The sequence below is a fragment of the Carettochelys insculpta genome, chromosome 2 (genome assembly GCF_033958435.1).
Source record: "Carettochelys insculpta isolate YL-2023 chromosome 2, ASM3395843v1, whole genome shotgun sequence".
NCBI lineage: Eukaryota > Metazoa > Chordata > Testudines > Carettochelyidae > Carettochelys > Carettochelys insculpta.
The window spans coordinates 96,044,181-96,066,128 of NC_134138.1; the positions used below are offsets into that span (position 1 = coordinate 96,044,181).

Here is a 21,948-nt window from a genome sequence, read left to right on the forward strand (position 1 = left end):
CTTTGGATTCTTCCTCCTATTTCATGGATGGCATGCCTGAACTATGAAGGAAAAGGAGACAAATGGAATGGTTGTCCATTTTATAAGCACTTCCTAGTTGTTTAAGTGACTAATAACTCGCTGTGTCTTTGCAGAATAAACATTGCACTTGTTTCTTTCTGTCTGACTTGGTAACTTTACTGTTTTATGCCCTACATCAGTAAGGCACTTAAACACATGCTCTGGTGCTGCATATTCACATAAAAATATTAAACATGGCTTGTGATTAGTGTTAGTGCCCACAGCTAGGTTTTTTCTTTCCATTGTTGGTGCACATTTATATATACCTTGGTGCACTTAAAAATGTATTGCACACCTGGATGGAAAAATTACACACACGGATGAAAAAGGTTAGAGGGAACAGTGGTTGTTAGCATCCATTCTGACAGTGGGATTCCTCATCAGTCGTATTAATGTGGATGCTAAAAACATGAAATGCAAAGCAAATATTTCAGTATAAAATGCTTAATGCATTTGTGTTATCTTACTTTTTTGCACAAAGAGTACACACAGGCACATTTTTTAGAACCCAAAATGCATGAGATGTGCATAACAAAGCTTGTTTGTGTTTCTTATGCCAAGTGGTGTGTTTTATTAACGTAAAGAGATATTGTTCACATCTTTACTTTTAGCTAATATTCACCCAGCATCTGAACTGATTTAATAAAACTAATACAAATAATAAGAGTGTTTTTTTCCATAAAATTACATAATTTTTTCTTTGCAAACAAACTGATAATCTTGGAAGTGTGGTAAATGTTTTTAAATGTAAATTAAGAAAAATGCTCGTATATGCTAAGAGATTGAATGGCAACCTATCCCCAAATAAATGTGAAACTGTTCATATTTCTGTTATCAGTAGTATCACTGGGTTTATTCCAGTTATACAGTGGAATAACTAGGAGCAGAATTTGGAGAATGCACATTAATTAGTCAATTATGCTTAGCATCAAGTTAATTAGTCAGTTATGTTTAGCATTACAAGTGCAGAACTTTTGCAAGGTTAGCTAACTCTCCTCGCACAAAAATCATTCTAGCTAATACACACTTTATTCTTGTGTCAAACTCTCCATGTGAAACATGAAACTGAAAGGAAGTGCTGTTCAAGGAAGATCCTGGTATCATTATCAGATAAGCAAATTAATTAAATGTTGCTTTAACTACTATAATTTGGCTGTTGTAGTATTTTTCCCTGCTCCATTTATCCTTTACTCTTAAGTGTCCTGTTCCTACATACTGCATTTCTTAATGTCACTTTCTTTCTGTCTTTTTTTTTTTTTTCAATAGAGTTTCTTTGAAGGACAGTCTGCACCATGGGACTCAGCTAAGAAAGATGAGAACAGAATGAAGAATAGATATGGGAATATCATTGCATGTAAGTGTCGACAGCATAATTGTGCTGCTATGTTAATTTCCTTTTAGCTTTTGGGAGACTGGGTGGGTGAGAGAACATCTTTGATTGGACCAGTTTTTGTCGGTGAGAGACAAGCTTGCAAGCTACATAGAACTCTTCTTCCAGCATGGTAAAGGTACTCAGAATGCCTCTGCTAAATGCAAGATCAAACAGATAGTTAAGCATAAATAGTTGGTACATATTCTAAAGGACGATTCCTGCTGAAGTGTTTCCTGGCTTGAATGACAGGGAAGATAAAAGCATTGTCCGTTGTGATAGGAAAGATCAAAAGCTCAGTTTTTGACTATACTGAGCTTGAGTTGACAGGTGGCCATCCATGAGGAGATGTCAGAAATGCAAGCCATGAATTTGGTGTAGATGGCAGGAGAAGGGTAGATCCCTGGGTCATCCTTACAGACAATTTAATTAAAGCCACATTAATGAATGAGATTACCAGAATGGAGGACGAAGAGGAGGGGCCAGGTACAGAGGTCTTTGGGAGCTGAGTGAAAAGTTGGGAAGAGGAGAGGACCCCTAGGGAAGTCTACACTAGAGAGTTTTGTTGACAAAACACACGGAGCATCTACACACAAAATGCATTTTGTTGACAGAAACTGTTAACAAAAAAGCTGTATAGATGTGCCAGAGGGCCCTTTTGTCTACAGAGCAGACTGAAAATCAATCTGCTTTTATGTGTAGACACAATCTGTTGACAGAAGTTTTGTTGGAACATCTTTTCTGACAGTAACTTCTGTAGACAGATGCTTCTAGTGTAGACATAGCCCTAATGAAACAGTGAAAGGATGATCACAGATGTAGGATGAGAACTAGCAGAGGGTGCAGTTTCAAAAGCTTAGAGGGGGACAGATTTCAAGGAGAGGAGTTTATTGGTTTAACAGAAGAATCTCAGAGTTGCAAGATCCTCAGGAATGGAGGTTGTTTATAATCCGAATAATGTCATACTTCTGTTCAAAAGGTTACAACTACATAGTGATTTAATACAGCTTTGAAACTTTACAGTACAGAAATAAAATGCTGCATTTAGCTATCTTCATCTAAAAGAAATAAGCGCAAAAACAGTTCCCTTGTGTTGACAATTTTTTTTAACTTTCCATTTATTTTTATCTGGTAGTTTACATTTAACACAACGTTATGCTGTATTTACTTCTTTCCCTCTCTCTCCCCTTTGGGGAGATGGAGAGGGGCTCTGCTCCTGCCTGTTTGCATACTTCCAGTTCCAAATGAGGTGTGGGATTGATTGTTCAGTTCATACTGATGTTTCTAATTCTTCAGGTGCTACTGTAGGTCAGTTTGGTAACCAACAGCTTGAGGAGGGTGAACTACATGTTCTGAATGGTGGTCAAGAAGAAATCGTTATAGACATGGGCGAGAGCAGTTTCACCAAAAAGGAGTAGGCAGAAGTTGGAGTGAAGAGAGTCCAGGGGTGGAATCTGGGGAGAAGACTCTAATCTGTGCTAGTAGACAATGAGTTCTGTCTTAGAGGGGTAGCCATTTTAGTCTGTAGGCCTCACATAACAAGCAGTCTTGTAGCACCTTGAAGACTAACAAATGTATTATGTCATGAGATTTTGTGGTTAAAACCCACTTCTTCAGATGACTGGAGTAAACAGTTACAATTCAGGATTTATATAAGTGGGGGGAGGGCAAAGAAAGGAGGGGAAATGGGGAGGTACCCTATCACAAGTAGGACCAGTAAATTAAGCAAATTAAGTTACGTAGGATGTGTGCCGTTCCTGCAAATAGCGGGAAATTGCCCTTGTGTAAGATAGTTGAGATCTCTGTTAAGATCTAATTTAAACATGTCAAATATGCAAATGAGTTCCAGTTCAGATGTCTTCCTCTGTAATCTTGTGGTAAAATCCTTTTGTGATAAGTAACTCACAACCCTTCTTTTTTACTTCCTCCTTCCTTCTCTTTCCCCTTCCCTTCCTGCCCCACTGTATAAAGCCTGGATTCTAATTGTCTACTGCAATTATCTGAAGAAATGGGTCTTACCCCTGAAAGCTCATGGCATAACAAGTGTGTTGGTCTTTAAGGTGCTACAGGACTACTTGTTATTTAAGGAGTTCTGTGGGCTTTGAAGACAAGTGATAGAGAAAGGTACATGGAGAGGCGGGTAGGATAAAAGAGAAGGGTTAAAGATGGGCGAACTAAAGCGCCATTTGTATTGCTAGGGGAATGAACCCAAGTTGAGGGGGAGATGAAGAAGAGAGGTGAGAAAGGAGGAGTGATATGAAACAGAGGAGGAACGAGAATGGGGAAATTATGAGATAGAATGTTTCAGGGGCAAGTGGAAGAAATACAGGAAAAAAGAAGACACAAGATCTCAGCTTCGGTCAGAGGGAAAATGAGGAGATATTGGTATAAGGGCAGAATAGGAGGAAGTCCTGTCGAAGTTCATGGCTTTTCTCTTTGAAGAAGTTAGCAAGATCCTTGATAGACATGAGGGGAGACCTTACATAGGGAATTGAAGGCGAGAAGAGAGTGAATCTGTAGTTAAGGGAAGCAGCATGGTCATGGATCATTCACCAAAAACACTCAGCAACAAGACTGAAGGAAGCACGTGGAGGAGGGAAACCATGGCTGGGCTAGAGAGACAGGCCCTTCATGAAAGGGTAAAGTAGTTGAGGGTCATGGAGAAAGTCAATGACTAAATCAGGCAGAAAGAGATGAGAGCACATGCAGGAAAATGCTGATAGCAAAGGAGAAGTCCTTTAAATTAATGGACTGGAAATAATGAATGGGTTGGTAGCAGGTCTAAGAAGACAATGCTGAATGAGCTGAGGGGAGACAGAATTCAGTGATGCAGGGAGCACAGGCAGTCTATGATGAAAACTAGATTAACCAAATTGCCTTTATATGTCAATTAAGGATGTGAGAACGAGAAAAGGGATCAAATGGGTGGTCATCGTGGATATAGGAGTCTCTGAGAATGAGGGTGTGTACAAGGAAGAAGTATGGCAGGAACAGAAAAGAGCAAGAAAAGTAGTTGGAGGAAAAGTCAAATTCCCAGGGTTTCCCCTTCTGTACAAAATGTATAGTTCCCATCAGTCTCAACATTCCCACAGATGTCTGTGTATTTCCTTTTTAACTACAATCCCCCTTTTTCTAAATCTTGTAATCTTTCTCCCTAAAAACTGACAGTTTCTATGGCACTGAAAATAAACACAGACAAGCTTCTGAATTTCATATACAATTGCATTAAGTACACTTTTTTTCAATTATTCAATTACTCAGAACTTGAACACTGATCTCCTACTTCTCCACAGGAGAACAACACATGTAGGACACTGGTGTATAGATGACTAACAAAGATGACTTTTGAGTTGCTAAAGTCAGAGTTCTGTGTTACAAGGCATAAAAGGGACTCATCTCTTGAGTCCCTCCTATAGGCAGAGAGCAATACCAAAATCCCTGACGTTTCCTGCAGGCTGACCCCAGTATATTTTAGTGTTTTGGCCTATTGGACAAGTCACAAAGTCCAAAAAGACTTTTTATGGGATATTAAAGAGCATAATAACTAAATGGTCTTTTTGCCCGTGAGACTCTTTCTTCCTTTGATCAAGCTCCCAAACGAGATCTGTCCCCTACCTAGGGTTTATGACTATTTACCTGTGGCTGGTTGGAAACCCACATCCACAAACTATTCTGTATTCTAATCACATACTGCTAACTCCCATCCATCACTGCTGTTTCCCTGGGCTTCCTTTTACCAGGTCTTTCTGTCTACAGCCCTCAGAGCCAGTGTCGTCAGTTTCTTCTCTGGCTCCATTCCAAAATGGAGCGCCCTTCTTCTCTCCCCTGGTCCCATCCAAGAGTGGACAAGCTAATGCCCTGCAGCTTCTTTTGTCTGAGCCTGCTGAGCTCTGATTGGCTGTTGCTAGCCCTTTTAGCCCTTGGAAGACCAGGTATAATTTCCTAGGTGGCTTCTTCAGTGTAGCCACTGCAGGCAAGCCTTGAGGAGCTACCTGTGCTGTCTTTTTCCTCCCACCTTGCTCTTCCCAGGAAGGAGTTTAGTAGGCCCACAAACCTTTCGTAAGGAGTCACAAAAGCCAGCTACATCTCATCACACAGGACAAATGAAGCACAGGTGGCTTGGGGGTTGTCCTACTGGACATGTTGAAGACCTATGCTGGTATTTTATAGAGGGTTGGAGCCTGTTAGAAAAGTAACAGTGAACGTGATTTCTTGGGGCTTAAGGTGTGGTAGAGAAGGATACACTAGCTGGACATTTCTTTGCTTTAAATATTCATGTAGGTGGATACCGTGAAAGAATCCTAAATGTTTTTTAACAAAGTTTTTCATTTTGGGGGAGTATATAGCATACAAATATATGCAATTGATACAGTTAATATTTACATACAAAATGCCCATAGTGCAAATGACAGCAGGCTCTTAATAACAGAAGTATAGAGATGATCTGTATGCCTCCTTTCCTTTATCAAATTTTATCTCCCGATGTGACAGTAAATACACACCTTTTATCAGGTTTATCTTACAGGGTTTCAATGTTGTATTCTAAACAGCCTGTCATTTTGAGTCCCCAGTTGAGGTGTGAGGAGATGAGTAGTACTACAGATTTGAGGTAAAGAAATGAAGAGTAGCAGAGGGAAAACAAATAAAGGATACTAGAGACGTAAGCCAATTGTAATAATACTGAAGACTCTCTAAGTGACAAATGTTACTTGAAAGTGTATCTCAACTTGCTTTTAAAGTCATCAATATTTAAGAAATAGAGATAGTTGGACAGAGATGAGTTATCAATAAAACATAGCATTTATGTGGCAGTAAGAACTTAGATTAATACAAATTAAAATTATGAACGATTATTTCTGTTGAGGGGCAACATTTTTAAAAGAGCATCTAAACTAGTGCCCACAAATTTGATACCTTAATTAATTAGTGTTATACAGATGGTGCTGATAGTTGCCAAATTACCTGAATTGTGTGGGCATTTTATGTAAACAAATGGATACATGGGCAATATTGTGAAGAATAATTTTCAAAGTCTGCTTTTAAAATTGTGTCCCTAGGTTATTAGCAACATATTGGCTTCTGCTTTTAAAGTATTTTTAAAAACCCTCTTTCTACACTGTATATAAGAAATTAAAAGTATTGTAGATGGTTTAGATTTTATATATTCTAGGCATATTTTTTGCAGTGAAACATATGTTGTTGTAGAATGTGAGTTTAATATAGGGTTTTTCAGCCCTTTCATCCTCTCTGTTTAAATCTTCCATGATGCCATCATTACATTATTGTTTGTAGTCAGTATTGCTTTGTAAGAAAATGAAAGCAGTAGCACCAAGCTGTTGGCGCAGGGGGAGCTTGTCAAAATAGCAGTGTACATTACATTACCCAAGTGATGTAAATTTAATTAGCTACAAGCCTACCCCATTCACAATGAGAATGTAGCTACAGAAGCCAGTGAGCTGTTTTATCATTACTCTAAATGCTGACCGCGATCTAATTGCCTATACAAAATGTGTTTCTTCTTTATTAAATGCAAATGTCTCTTTATGTTGCTTTTTCATTAAGAACCAAAAATGGCTTTGAAACTGTTAAATTAATATTTTGCATGAGAATAATGTGTTGTTGTTTACTGTCCATTGGATACTTACAAATTCAGGTAATATTAATTTACCACTTTCAAATATCTAAATTATCTATATGTATTCATTTTTAACCTACTCTAGCCCTAATCAAATGAGAGAAGAATATTGACCAAGATTTTCAAAAGTGACATTATTTTGGGTGCCCAACTTTGAAACGTCTTTATTAGAGGCCTGCTCTTCAGATTCTCATCACTTTCTGAATATCAGGTGTCCATTGTGTTGTTTTCTGGGGGAAGGAGGTGACACAGAATCACTCATGACCTTTAAAAATATTGGCCACAGGCTGGTGTGTGCATTGGAAATGCGCAAGGAATGGACAGGATGGAATGGTCATGTTAATACTTACAAAGAAAAATTAATTTCAGCATAAGGAAATTTGACATTGAAGTGATCTGTGGTGAGATCAGTACACAATTGGGTTTGATATCATAATAAAAGGTGACGCCCCCATGGGTATCACATTGACAATGAACTTGAAATAAGCTGTTTAAAATCTTTGAGGAAAATAGTTAAGAGTGGAAAAAAATTCAAAACCAGGGAAGCAACCTGGAGGTGATTTAAGTATAATGTGTTAGAGACACAGGTAGCTTGTATATGTGTGAGGCTAAAAGCTATGTGATTAAACACACAAAGGAAAAAGTGCCTGTTTTATATGTGTCACAGAATCCTTTAAAAATCAGAAAATGGGCCCAAATCACAGAGAGATACTGGCTGGGATTTCCGAAGCATCTGAAGAAGTTGGCCATCCAAATCCCAAAAGTAAATACAAATAGTGTAATCATTTTTCTTCAGCCTCTGTAGTGTTCCTAGCCAGTATCTGTGGTGCATGGGTTCTGCTAGGTAAGGTACACATATGAAGTAACAAAGACAAAGAGATTAGGTGAAGGTACCTAAAGATATGAAACTAAGTAATTTTTAAAAGTCTTCAGATCTGAACTAATGAGAGCTACAGGTGTGACTGAAAGCTGGCCATTATGGAGAAAGTGGAGCAAAAGAAGGTACTGAAATAGCAGAAAAGTTTTCGGACATTTAGCATGTAACTTTACCAGGCTATATTAGTTGGCCTGTAGAGAAAAACAAGGAAATTTATATTCTTAAAATATGAATTTATTAATGAGAAATCTAAATGCATCCTTCACAGAGATTAAAATCATGGATGAAGACATCCTTAGGTAAACTGAGAGGCCCATGTAAAGGAGGTCAGTAGAGGGCAAGGTTCCCTTGAAGGTGTTTAAAGTCAGTGGGAGTCTCTCCATTGATGTTAATTGAATGGACTAGGCCCAGAATCTATAAACCAACAAATGGGACTAACGACTGGAAAGTTGCTAATTTTTAAGACAGATCTTGGGAATTAAAGATCTATGAGCATCTCCTCAGTTCTGAAGCAACTAATTAATAGCTTAATTAAGTTTAGAATATCACAGCACAGCACTTGGACAAGTGTAACTTGATAGGTCAAATATGCATGATTTGTGAAAGACAAAATCAAGCCTCTTCGAGATGTTAGATTAATTTGAAAAAAGTTAAATAAGCAGATGAGGATGACATAATGAACATAATAGACTTGTATAGTCTAAGTTTTTAGAAGTTCTGCCCTTAGAAAATATTGTTCGAAGAACAACACAAAAGGGACAAATATGTAAAAACTAGCTAAGCTCAGATGTAGGAACCTTCAGTTGGAATTTGATTCAGCTTTCTTTAATACTAGCAGATTTACCTTGTGTTGCTTGGGTCTGTAACTCTTTTTTTCTGTTTATTTTTTTAGTATATTTTTTTAATTCCATCAAAGGTATTTTTCTTCATCCTTATAAACTCTTTATCATTTGCTATGTTTTAACAAAAGGGGCTATATTCAGTTTGGTTTATGATAACATTTTCTTCCAGTTTTCAACCCTTAATAATTGCTTTAACTGTGGCAAAACAGAATAATACTCCAAAATTCTTTTTTTTTTCTTTCCTGTGTAAGGTATATAGAGAAGCAATCCTATTCCAGGTTCATTCTATTTTTCTGGCTCATCTTGGTTCAGTCTCTTTCAACATTTGCTCAGTTATGTCAGTTCTGAGGACTGTACTTGATCTGGTGATTCTATCTTTTTTTGTTTGATTTTCTGAGAAGCAATCCCATTCCAGGCACATCTTATTTTCCTAGCACCACCAAATCCTTCTGTTGCTTTAACTTATGATAAGGGGAAGCTGTGGTCCTACCTCCTACTGTTTGGGAGGAGTTCTTGGTCCAACCGGCAGACACTCTAAAATATTTAGTAAATCTTAGGACCTAAGAGAGCCTCTAGAGACAACTTGTTGGTGCAACACTGTGGGTGAAGTGCTAGGAAGGAACCATGTCTGCATGAGTCCCAGATCCTTTTTGCTCTAGGGACACAAAATGGAAAGGAGCCAATGGACTGTCTACTCCCTGCTACTTTCTCTGCTTTCTCCTACCTTAGCCATCCCTATTTGCCCAGGCAGGAGGAAGAATTATGGGACATAAATCACTGCTCTCGCCTGACAGTGGGGGACACAACCCCATTTGGTCTTCCATTGTCCTATAGGGTGGTGGACTTGTTTCCTGCTCCTTTGAGTAGCCACATACTATTTCATTATTTATGTCTTTAGTTCTTAGCAACAATGGATAACCCCCATACAGAAAGCATTGGCTGTCCTAACCGTTCTTATACTTACAACAACATCATGATAACAACCCAATAACACATACATACTCTCATATGGGTAATACAATAACTTGGCCAGCAAGCAGCACTCAATAACAACATACAGGTAACACGTTAATTCAGATATCCAACAAATCCAAGCAACAAAAGAGGCCCTTCCTCGCCTTCCAGGATTGTACGCTCAGCTTTTTTTCAAACAGCTCTTGCAGCGTGGCCAGAAAGTCATCGGGTTTGGAGTATTTGAACCAAGAGGAGAATCAAGTTCCGAAGATGCAGAGACCTCACAGTACACACCCTTCAAGCAGCTCCCTCTCTTTTATACAGAGGGCAGACTCAGCTCTCTCACCTTGTGGCTGAAGCAGTGCAGAGGAAGGCATTGGACCAGCACAAAACTGAGCCTGAGTGATCTGGAGGGGGAACTGGATAGGGAATTTGGTTAAGTTTGCTTATGGCCTTGAAGTGGTTTGAAGGTCTCAATGGCACAAACTTTAATAGAAACCCGTTGTTCGCACTGTATGAAGAAACACAGCATTTGGACCATTGTAAGTGGAATTTACAGAGATGTTTTTAGATGGATTTAAATTAATTGGACAGTTGGATGGCACAGGGAATTCAGTTTGGATCAATGCAACATAAGGAAAACGGGATAAAATAATCTTAAGTTACATAAGTTACCTAAACTCGCGGATTGTGAATTTTTGGGATCATCTTAGGAAAAAGCACAAGAATCTTTCAATAGAGGTGTCTGCCAAAGTGTGCAGCAGCAGTTTTAACAATCAAAGAATGATAAGGGCATGTGTATAAGCAAAATAAAATAATGCATGTCTTATCCAATTTTTATCCCCTTATTTTATGAAAAATATCCTTGCGATAAAGGTAAGCAGGCCCAGTGAAGAGCACTAAAGAGAGTGAGATGTGGCTGCCCCATTTCAAAAATGATATATTGGAATTGGAACAAGTCAACAAAACAATTAGGGGAGTGGAATAGTTTCCATATGAGGAGAGATTAATAAGACTGGGACTTTTCTGCTTGGAAAAGAGATGACTAAGGGGAAATATTACCGAAATCTATAAAATCATGATTGGTGAGGAGAAAGTAGATAAAGAAGTGCTATTCACTCCGTCTCATAACACAAGAATTAGGGACACCAAATGAAATTAATAGACAACAAGCTTAAAACGAACAAAAGGAAATATTTCTTCACATAACACACAATCAACTTGCAGAACTCTTTGCCAGAGGACATTATGAAGGCCAAGACCAAGGCCATGGTTCAAAGAAGATCTATATAAATTTATAGAGGATAGGTTCATTGATGGCTATTAGCTAGGATGGGCAGAGGTGGTGTCCTGAACCTCTACCAGAAGCTGGGAATGAGTGGCAAGGGCTGGATCTTTTGATGATTACCTGTTCTGTTCATTCCCTCTGGAGCACCTGGCATTGCCTCCAGGACAGGATGCTGGGCTACATGGACCTCTGGTCTGAGCCAGGATGGCCATTTTTGGGAGGGTGGGGCAGGAGGTTATAGACACGTGTAGCAGTACTTGCATATGATGAGATTGCAAAAATTAGTATTAATTAATACTAACAATTCTATTATGATATCAAACCCCAATTAGTTATTCATTTATCTGGGAAAGGAAAGAACTTGTGGAGAGTCATTTTGTGATGATTGTAAATTAGGAAAAGCATACTGGAAAAAATCATCAGCCTTTTTACTTCACCTCATTAATAAGCTCAGAGACATATTTCCTTTCTTTAATGATCGAAAGATTGTTTTTCATTTGGGGTTTATGGGGGGGTCTTTTTTAAGTGAAGAGCCAATGCAGTTAAAAGAGGACAAGTGCAAGAGCTAAATACTATCCCATGTGCCTTCAGCAGAATTATGCTTATGAATATGACTGAGGGCAAAAGAAGTTTCACACGTCACTAAAACAATAAGGAAAAAAACAGACAGTTACAGAGGTATCACTGTTAGTTTTGCAAGGTTTTCTCATTTGTGATCATGCCCAAGATAAAGATTCCAGATTGTTCTCTTTCAGCACAGACTAAGTTTGTAAAGTTAATTGTTAAACACTAAACTGAACACTTATGCAATATGGAATTCATTGAAAGAAAAGAAGCATGCTACTCAGCAATATCTTGTTTGGTAGGGTCACTATTCCAAGTAGAATCTTACTTCAAAATTAATAGTGTTGGCACTTAAAATAAAGAAAAGGAAATTCTCTTTTATACAGTAGCAAATCTGTGGAACTCATTACCACTAGAAGGCAATGATGATACTGACAAAAGAACTGGCTAATTTATTACCTTAGTAGCATATGTAGTTATGCATGATAAATAAAAGCAATCAAATCTCAGGCTTGTTTTTCCTCTCTGCTCCATCCCCAATCTTCTGTTGCATCAATTTTTAGCTTTGGCCAAAAGTGAAGTACTGAATTTGATTGGTCTGCTCTGGTGTAGTAAATTTTAAGGGAGCAATGCCCAGATTTGTTTCCATAGTAGACATCTAGATTTCTCATTAATATTCTAAATTAATTCTTCACATGAAAGCCCCATTCATATTTTACATAGGAAGTATTGGCTCTACCCCACTTAATGTTAGAGTAAGTTTGAATACTTTCCAGAGTGATCCCATCTAGCATTTCTCATCCAGGAAAGGACAATCTCAGTGGATAAATGATAGGGGGCAGAATGGGTTATCATCCTGGATCTGGAAATAGGTCCAAAAGTCCACTCCTGAGCTACAAAGGAACACTAAAACTACATACATACCACAAGAAAGTGATTTTGTTAAAGAATATGTAGGATATATCAAATTATTTTTAGTCGCAGTTGTCTGATAGTGGGAGATTTTACAAATAACTGAATCTGACAATTGAGTGCTGTTAAATGTATTAATATAAGGTAATTTGTTGAAAAAAAATTCTAGGAGGAAAGAGCAATGATGGCAGTGGCTCAACTAGAAGAATGTCTTAGAGACATTCAGATCTAAAATCATTGTGACTTTTGGTGTTCATAAATCATTGAAGTATAAAGGAGAATGGTTTTATTATCTATATAATAACTGACAGCTCATTTTAAGTCAGAACCAAATGACAGAAATGTTGAAAAGTGCAGACTTTGTAATTTGACTTTAAAGTAATACATTCATTAAGAGTTTCTATTAAAATGTGACCTTCTATTTTGTGACTATTAAAAGGATACCAAACTACTTTACTTTATCTGTTGTTCCCATTTCAGATGACCATTCACGAGTAAGACTGCAGCCTGTTGAAGGAGAAACAAACTCAGATTACATCAATGGAAATTATATTGATGTACGTATACTGATGTGGTAAACAAAGTTAACATCACTGTTCAGCTAAACATCTGTTCCTTGTTCTTTTCACACTTCATTGACCATTTCTTATAGATAGTGTAGCTGATCACAGTTTGGGCTGCCAAACTTTCGTGGAAACCACTGTCATGGGAACCCACATGTACAATAAAGGAAAAATAGAACACCAAATATTTGCCAATAAGACAATTAATTCTAAATTCTCAAGTCAAATATTGTCACCCATGTTATATGGCTGTTTTGCTTCCTGATGCCTATTTGGACCAAGGAAATGTTATTTACATTGTCAACAACTTGGCATAATTCCACATTTAAAAGAAAGCTGTTTGCATATTAATGTGACAAAACTCTGTAATTCCTAATGCACTGATTTTCAATCTCTTGTCATTGCTACACTTTTAAGTCGCCTTCAAAGTATAGTCTGCAGCTGCTAACCAGCACTTCTAGTGCAAGCAAGACGTTTCATTAAATATGTAGGGTGTTTAATTATTGAAGACTGCTTCTTTGTTCATTCTGCATCATGTTAACTTAATGTTTTACATTAGAATAAATTCTTTAAGAGACAGCATGTTTTTTTGGTAGAAAGGATAAAATCAAAAGTAGAATTGAAAATCAAGAAAAATTCAGCAGTGTCTAAAACCTGAATCTAGAGATGAAAACTTCAGTAATTTTAGTGTTCATAAGGAGCACTGAACTTGAGGCTAAAAAATTGCTGCTGCTGCTGCTTAGGCAGCAACTTTCATTCAGTGGTTTCTTTTTCACTAGTGACACATTTTTTAATGAAGGTATCAGAGTCTCCAATTCACATATCTACCAGCTGTGCCGAATGTAGCAGGTTTTTTTCCTATGCAGTATAAAGCAACCAAATATTCCCTGTTCTTCCTCCTGTATAACAATCTTTGGGTTATCTCCATCTAACATTATTTAATAATGTGTTTCGAGGGCAGTTACATCCGCATTAGATTTCTATCCCGTTCCTTACTGTAAGGATGTAAAGCTGCTCATTCCTCAGGATAGTAACAGAGAGGTACCCGTGTTAGTCTGTACTGCAACAAAACAAAACAGCGGAAATGTAGCGCTTTAAAGACTAACAAAATGATTTATTCAGTTATGAGCTTCTGTGGGACAGACACACTTCATCAGATCGATCTCATTTCCAATACCAACTGACATAAGTACAGAGGATCAACAAAAAAAAAATTGCAAAAAACCTGACAAATACTTTGGAGGGGAGTGGGGGGATGTTAATTGTCCTGCTTGAGATAATTACGAGCATCAGAGGAAGGTAAGTAGTCCTTGTAATGCGTGAGGTAATTGATGTCTCTGTTCATACCATGTGTTAAAGGGTCGAATTTGAATATGAATTCCAATTTACAAATTCCCCCCCAACCCTTTTTAATTTTTTTTTTTTTTTTGCTCCAGAAAAAACAAGAAGTCTTATGGCACCTTATACACTAACAGAAATTTTGGAGCATAAGCTTTTGTGGGCAAAGACCCACTTTCTCAGGACACAAATTGTCAAGTCATTAGCAGAATGGCCCACTCATTCCTCAGAAGACAGCTATAGTACAAACCGTGGAGGGTCAGAAACAGGGAGACTCCCTGACTGTGCCTTAATTATTTAGGATTGCATTTTAAATGCCAATTTGTCCTTATTTCCACAGATGCAGATGTGCAGCCTGTTTCAAGCAGGGATCATGTAAAAGATGTCATATCAGACCCATGGAAGTTACAGTGGGAATGGGCATGGAAAAGGCTTTATTTTTGTAGGGAGACATTCCTCTGAACTAAATCTCCAGGTGTCTGTTTGGTTGATAGCCTGACTAAATGTGACCCTACAGCTAGTAGATGGCGCTTGACTAGAGAAATGCCACCTCTGTGCACTGTTGTCCAACTAAGTCCAAATCAGGTATTCAGAGTTTGCCTCTGAATGACATATTAAGTTGAGTAAGTTTTGGGGTTTTTTTAATGCTAGGGTTTCTTCAGATTACTTCAACTTTTGTGCCTCACTTTAATCCTTACCCATAGTACTCTCTACATTAGCAAGTTGATAAGGTATCAGAGCTCTAATTTCAAATTTCTTCCTTTTGGTATTAATATTGATATAACTGTCTATAAGGATGTACTGGTACATGAGTTAAATTCTTGGCAATAATCCTGTAGCTTCCCGAAAAGAAACCCTATGTTGTTCCTAGTTTACATCCTATTAAGAGCCAATATTCACTGTTGTAAAGAACACGTAAGTTGTTAGTGGTGTTTGCTCAGTGGGCATGTGATGAAGTTGCTCTTGCCTTCGCAGAAAGGAATAAAGAATTACTTTTCAGTGTAATTCCCATTTAAAGCTGAACAAACTATTTACATCAAGACATTAATCATAGAGTTTACCCTTTTTGTGTTCAGAAATCATTTGTGAACAGACCAGAGGGCACAGTGAATTTCCCTCACTAGTGCACACTCTGCATCCACGTTGACTATAAATCTTGTGCTCTCTTAGCTGTTAAGCGGAAGACTAGCAGCGTAGTCAGCAGCACCTCACAGCTCAAGGACTCCAGGGTGTGGCCAGCCTACCAAGTGCACGTGCTACTATTAGCTACAACCCCTAAGCACACTGTATGTGGCTCGTTTTCAAAGAAGCCAGTATGGAACTTCCAGACAATATTTGGTCTGTCGCCTACCCATGTATTGCACAAGTCAGTAGGTTAGGGACCCTTCCAGACAACACAATTGCTTCTCGTACCTCTACAATATGCCTCATATTTTAAAGGCCAGAATTTGCTCCACTCAGTTGTATTCTGTAGTGTTATGAACACAAGTCTATATGACATACCACTGATAACAGCACAGTGTGGTTCACTAACTCTGCAAATTGACACAGAACATTTTTTCCATTTGTTTTAGGGTTATCACAGGCCAAACCACTACATTGCAACCCAGGGTAAGTTAATTTCACTTTATGTATTTCTTGGTGGGTATGTGAAGAAAAAGCTACAAACGTTCTTGTATTATGTTTTATACTCTATAATACATGTTTTTACTACAATAAATAACTACAACATTACTCGAGATGGCAACAGGCTGTAATTCGAACTCTCCATCTTTCAAGAACTTGGTGTTAAATTGTCTTTATCTTTGGGTTCAGTAGTTTTAGGTATGAAAACAAACAGTATGTACCCTTACTTTTGGTTTACATTAATAAAAAGAAAAAGATGGTAGGGAAATTATTCAGAAGTGCCTAAGTGACATAGGATCCTCTTATGGGAATTAGATGCCTAAATAGCTCTCAGGATCTGAAAGTCAGTAAAATTTATGCTTCTATAGTAATCAAGTTCCTTGGAAAATTTTATGAAGCAAGTTTTAATACAGGACCCAAAGACCTAGACTTGTAATATTTCTAAAAGAATATTCTGAAAATTTCTGAAAATCAGATTTTTTTTAGATTATTATTTAAACATTTGCTTTTGAAAAATAGTCCATGCCTTTTGTTAATGTACAAAGAGTTTTTCTGTTGCTAACTTTCTTCAAAGACAGGAGTTGCCCATTTTGGCCCAGTTCTTGTTTCACTTCTGGCCACGATCAAACCTGGAAAGTTAAGTTTGCATGGCTGATTGTTTGTCGTAGTTTGACAGTCTCTTCTGCCATTGTTCAGAGCATTGGACAGAACAACTCTGAAGACTTGATGACCCTTCCACAGCTGTCTTTCTGTATTCTTATACAGTAGCATTTTCTGTACTTGCTCATGGATTTGAAAGAGCATGAGCTACATTTCAATGCCACATTTATTTCAAGATGTGCATGCTCTTTTCTGAGCACCAGCCAGGACTAAAGGTTTATTTTGCCATGTATTGGATTCAGGAAGAAATGTGTACCTTTTCTTCATAACTCACTATTGAGACGGGTGAAGATCATGTTTAGCTACCTCAAATAAGAGCAGTTCTTGTGACTTCTGCGGCCACTTGAGCAATTCAATATCTGCAGACTTCAGCCCCAAACTCTCCTTCTCCTTTCCCCTGGCCCCCTCCAGTACTCTCCAACTAGCTATCATCATTTCCAAATGTACTGCTCCTTCACTGCAGCCTCTGGGTGTGAAGTCATTGGGACAGGGTACATCAACTTGACTCCACGCTGAACTGTGATCACCACAGGCCTTAACATCTTAGGGAACCAAGGAAAGCCATTTAAACTTGCCACTGCTGCCACCCAACCGCAGTGACTCACTGCCCCTAACTTCCCTGCCAGTGTACTGGGGAAGAAAAATAAGGATATTTTCTGTTGTTGAGAATAAAGATGGCAAAAAAGAAGTCTCTCAACATTTTAAGAAGAAATTACTATTTAGGTTGCAATCTGTTTGGCATGGGCAGTGTCGTCTTGCTTTGTGCAGCGGGGTCCTGGAGGCTGCAACGCAATTAAGTAATGTTAATGTAAAACAAATCTTACCAAGTTAAAAAAAAGAGAACATAGTGCAAGTTCAAATTGGTTTTGCCTTTGGATCTGTTTGATTTTGGTTTTATATGGATGAGATTCTCTATTCTCACTGGAATTTGGACCAGTTCTTCAGCATCCTAACTTCAAGCCAAAGCTTCAAACCCCTAGTGTGATATTTTATCTCCCTAAAAGATTCAACATAAGGTCTACTTTTGGTTTTTAACAGTATTGGCAAACATGCTGTAACACAGCTTTTACACTGATTAAGTGTAGCCTTTTAAAAGCGTTAAATATAGAGGGGAAAAGGCATTTGCTCCATCTGTTAAACCTGTTTTTCTTCATCATTTTCAGTTGTAAGCCTGTCACTGAGTATAGCTCTCATACAGAGGCGATTCACAGTTTCTCAGCTCTCCATTCGTAGTCTATCTTGGAACAGTTTTTTTCTTATAGACATGTACAAACACATGGATGTGACAGATCATTTTGAACTACATCTTTAATTCTGCGAAACTATTTCATAGCAATTTAAGATTCCAACCACCCTCTGCACGTACATTATCTTTTACAGGAAGATATCATTAAAGAAGTCAGTTCTAAGTCTCTGTGGAGTTAGAATGATTGATACTTAATTGTTCTAGTATTTTTCTTCAGCTGCATTAAACATATTAAGCATTAATGGGTAAATGTAATCGTATGTGACAAAAAAGAGGAACATTTAATCACTTCATAATAGGCTACCAATCTGGTTAACAGAGCTGGGAGGTGCATAATAACCTACTTATTAGAGTGTACCATTATCCATGAGGCACGGTGGATGGACCAACCAACTTCTGTTAGTCAGGGACAAGCTCTTGAGCAACACAGAGCTCTTCTACAGATCTGGGAAAGGTACAAAGTGTCACAGCTAAATACAAAATCCAGCAGATAGTATAGCATACATAGTTAGGACATATTCTAAGGGGCCATTCAAAGCAACGTGGCCCATTAATACCTCTGTAGACCATCCTCCATGTTAATCAGAATTTGGTTTACAGAGCCTTATCTTGCATTCTGGAGATACATCTGCCAGTGCTGCTACTCAGTTGATTATGGGTATATTCATTTTTTATAAGAGCTAGCAAATGGAATGTGTTTTAGTTAATATCCAATTAAGGGAACTTCTTAGTGCTTGTCAAGTGTAAGAAATTCAAAACCTGCGATTTGGGATAGAAAATCAGCATCTCTCTCTTTCTTTTCTTAATGTAATAAGTATAATGGGACAGATGGGCTGAACTTGCCACTAATGAAGACATTTTGTGATCTACATAGTTGGCACCAACTGATGAAATAGACGTTTGGTTCATCCTGATAGTCCTTTGTCACAACTCTACACAGTGGTTCATGTAGAGCTAACAAGCAAGTGCAACATAAAATTCACCATTTGCTTTTTTCCTCCATTTTTAACATGGATTTAATTCTGTAATGTTCCTTCATGGCAAGCTGTGTGAACTCTACAATTTGCTAGAATCGAGCTCTGTTTCTAGGAACTAGATTGTGAACTTCACTAAGTTCTTTTAATAAGGCATGATTTTCATATCGTAAGAAGGTTCTGTGAATCAGCTGATCCCGCTGAACAAAATCTAGTGATTGATTGAGTCTGGTTTATGCCCAGCTGAAGGGCATAAATGAGGGCCCCAGTTCCAGGAAGGGAACCTGTTGCTAGGAGAGTATGGGGAGTGCACCCTCCTCTGGTTTTAGCAGAAGTCTATAAGAGGAAGGCCAGGCCCTGTGAATCCTCTTTGGCTGGGAACAGTCAAAGATCATTCAGCTCCTGGCAGGCAAAGGTCCCCTCAAACTCAGGTGAAAACAGGGCTGTAGATTTTTGTTATTGTTTTATATTTATTTATGGTTATGTGTCGAAGAATAAACCAAGCCCTGAGGTAAAGGCTGCAAACTGAACTGGGCATAGCCAGTTGTCCCAATCTGATGATTTAAGTCTACCTACAGAAATCAGCAGTGCGTTTCTCCAGCTCGGTATGTATGGTCAGAATGCACTATTAGCATGGGAGGAAAGTAGCCAGGGAAGCAGTGCCTAGATAGATCCATGAAGTTCAGCATTCACACACATATTGATCCAAGTGGCTGCAAGACCCCATTTAAAATGTGGATAAGAATATTTCTGTGATCACTTTTAGAGATATTATGAAGACTTAAATATCTTATTAAAAGTGCTTTGAAGCAACAAAAGTGCTAAAAATTAATGATTTGGGAGGAGATGTTTCTTGTCTGAGACATGCTGCTTCTTTTAATTGATTGCTGGTGTTTGGCTCATCATATTGATGCAGTACAGTTAATGTAAATAAAAGCAACCCATCCTGTTAAGAACAATTAAAAATTGGAAGAGTACATCTATCCTGACAAAGTTTATAGATCCCCAATTCAACATCAATAGGTTGGCTTTATTTCTCTGTTGTGATGCCAACCTAGAGTACTGAAGAAAAAGTCTTGCATATGAACTTATGCCATGCCAGAATTGTGTAGAGAAATATAGGATCCAACTCCATCGACTAAGAGGCAGCAGCTTTTCAGCTGAAAGCAATGAGACCGCTTTGTTTTGTCATATTTACACAAATGGAGATGATTCAAGGCTCTGAAAAAAATTCACTGTAACAGTAACTAGAAAAAGATTTTGTAAGAGATAAAATATTTTAAAATGAGACTCTCAGCCAGTTTTGCAGGCAGATAATTTACTTTTATGGCTTCCTGAAAATTTAGGTATTGAGCATGTGTGTCTTGTTAGGTGAGGCCCCAATAAACTTTAAAAAAACAAATCTCTGCTTCTTGATTGAGAAGCCTTTCAAAACCCCAGTGGGCGAGCACATGCCTGTAATACCTCTTTTTGGCTGAAAGATGTGTCCAGGAGAGAACTGGACAGCATGGAAATTTATGAATTTGTTCTACTCTCGCTCTGTCGTGAGAAACAACTGTCTGATTATTTGGTTCCCATCTTAGCTGAAGAATGCTGCCCTGCTTTGGGTTTGATAAAGAAAAAACAAGAAAACTCTTTGTGCAGTACTACTAATATGTCTTTTAGTAATCGTGTTAGGACACAGGAAAAAGTAGAGAAAGAGAGCGTATGTAGAAACCACAGGCTCAAAACTTCTGCTTCCTCACTGTGTTCTCTGAGACTTCTCTGATTCCTAGTTTCCAGTCAGGCTTCAACAGTCTAGAGAAAGCTTGGCACTCAATGGCTACGTCTACACGTGCCCCAAACTTCGAAATGGCCATGCAAATGGCCATTTCAAAGTTTACTAATGAAGCGCTGAAATGCATATTCAGCGCTTCATTAGCATGCGGGCGGCAGCGGCGCTTCGAAATTGACGCGGCTCACCGCCACGCGTCTGGTCCAGACGGGGCTCCTTTTCAAAAGGACCCCGCCTACTTCGAAGTCCCCTTATTCCCATGAGCTCATGGGAATAAGGGGACTTCGAAGTAGGCGGGGCCCTTTCGAAAAGGAGCCCCATCTGGACGCGCCGCGTGGCGGCAAGGCGCGTCAATTTCGAAGCGCCGCTGCCGCCCGCATGCTAATGAAGCGCTGAATATGCATTTCAGCGCTTCATTAGTAAACTTCGAAATGGCCATTTGCATGGCCATTTTGAAGTTTGAGGCACGTGTAGACACGGCCAATGTGAGGAGGCCTTTGGTCACCTCATTTCCTGGAAAAGAAAAGTTCATTGAGTTCAAATCTACAAAGTATTTCTTTTGCCAACAAAAAATACAAGATTTTCTGAACCTGAATCTAAGTATTTGAAACACATCATCTTTTTTTTTGTTAATCCTACATCTTTCTATGGCAATTACATGCTTTCCAAGTTATGATAACCGCCAGCAGAATACAGTACTCTAGGTGACATCAAAACATTGCTTTTGTTTAGTAGGCTGATTGGATGAATGTTTGACTACTTGGTGTGTCTGCATAATTTCTTCTGTGCAGTAGCATGTTGAGATGAAGGCTTTGGAGAGATTCCTTCTCAAGCTACTAAGTGTAGTTCCTGGGCAGGTATGCTCATTCAGCATTTTCTTTCCAAGCTGTACAATTAAATTGGTTCCGCTTATTTAAACTCCTTGCACAAGTTTAAGAAACAACCCACCTCAACACACAACACAGATTATAACTTCATTAATTCACTGTTTTTTCAGGAAAAAAAAAAAGAAACAAAGCACCAGAATGAAATGTTACTGTTGAGTCAAAGAATAGCAATTATATAATTATTCCCTAAAGCGTGAGTCAACCTGCTGAATAAGTTAAAATAAAAGCAAAAAGGAAAGAACAAAAGAGAAGAAATCTCACTGAATAATGTCAATTGTCCATTTTCCAATGAATCCCTCACAATCAAGAGGGCAAAATTACCTGAAGATTCACATCCATTCTTAATATTGCTTATTCTCCATTGCATGAGGTACTAATT

The 21,948-nt window shown here is 38.3% G+C and overlaps 1 protein-coding gene across 10 annotated transcripts in view; it reads left to right on the forward strand.

Moving 5' to 3' along the window:
• Nucleotides 1-21,948, forward strand: part of PTPRM (protein tyrosine phosphatase receptor type M) — a 743,228-nt gene that overhangs the window by 657,877 nt on the left and 63,403 nt on the right. For all 10 annotated transcript variants that reach the window (XM_074987422.1, XM_074987431.1, XM_074987423.1 and 7 more), the window contains 3 exons: nt 1,327-1,414; nt 12,982-13,058; nt 15,977-16,013. In XM_074987422.1, coding sequence (XP_074843523.1) covers nt 1,327-1,414; nt 12,982-13,058; nt 15,977-16,013 — 202 coding nt within the window. The remainder of the gene's footprint in view (nt 1-1,326; nt 1,415-12,981; nt 13,059-15,976; nt 16,014-21,948) is intronic.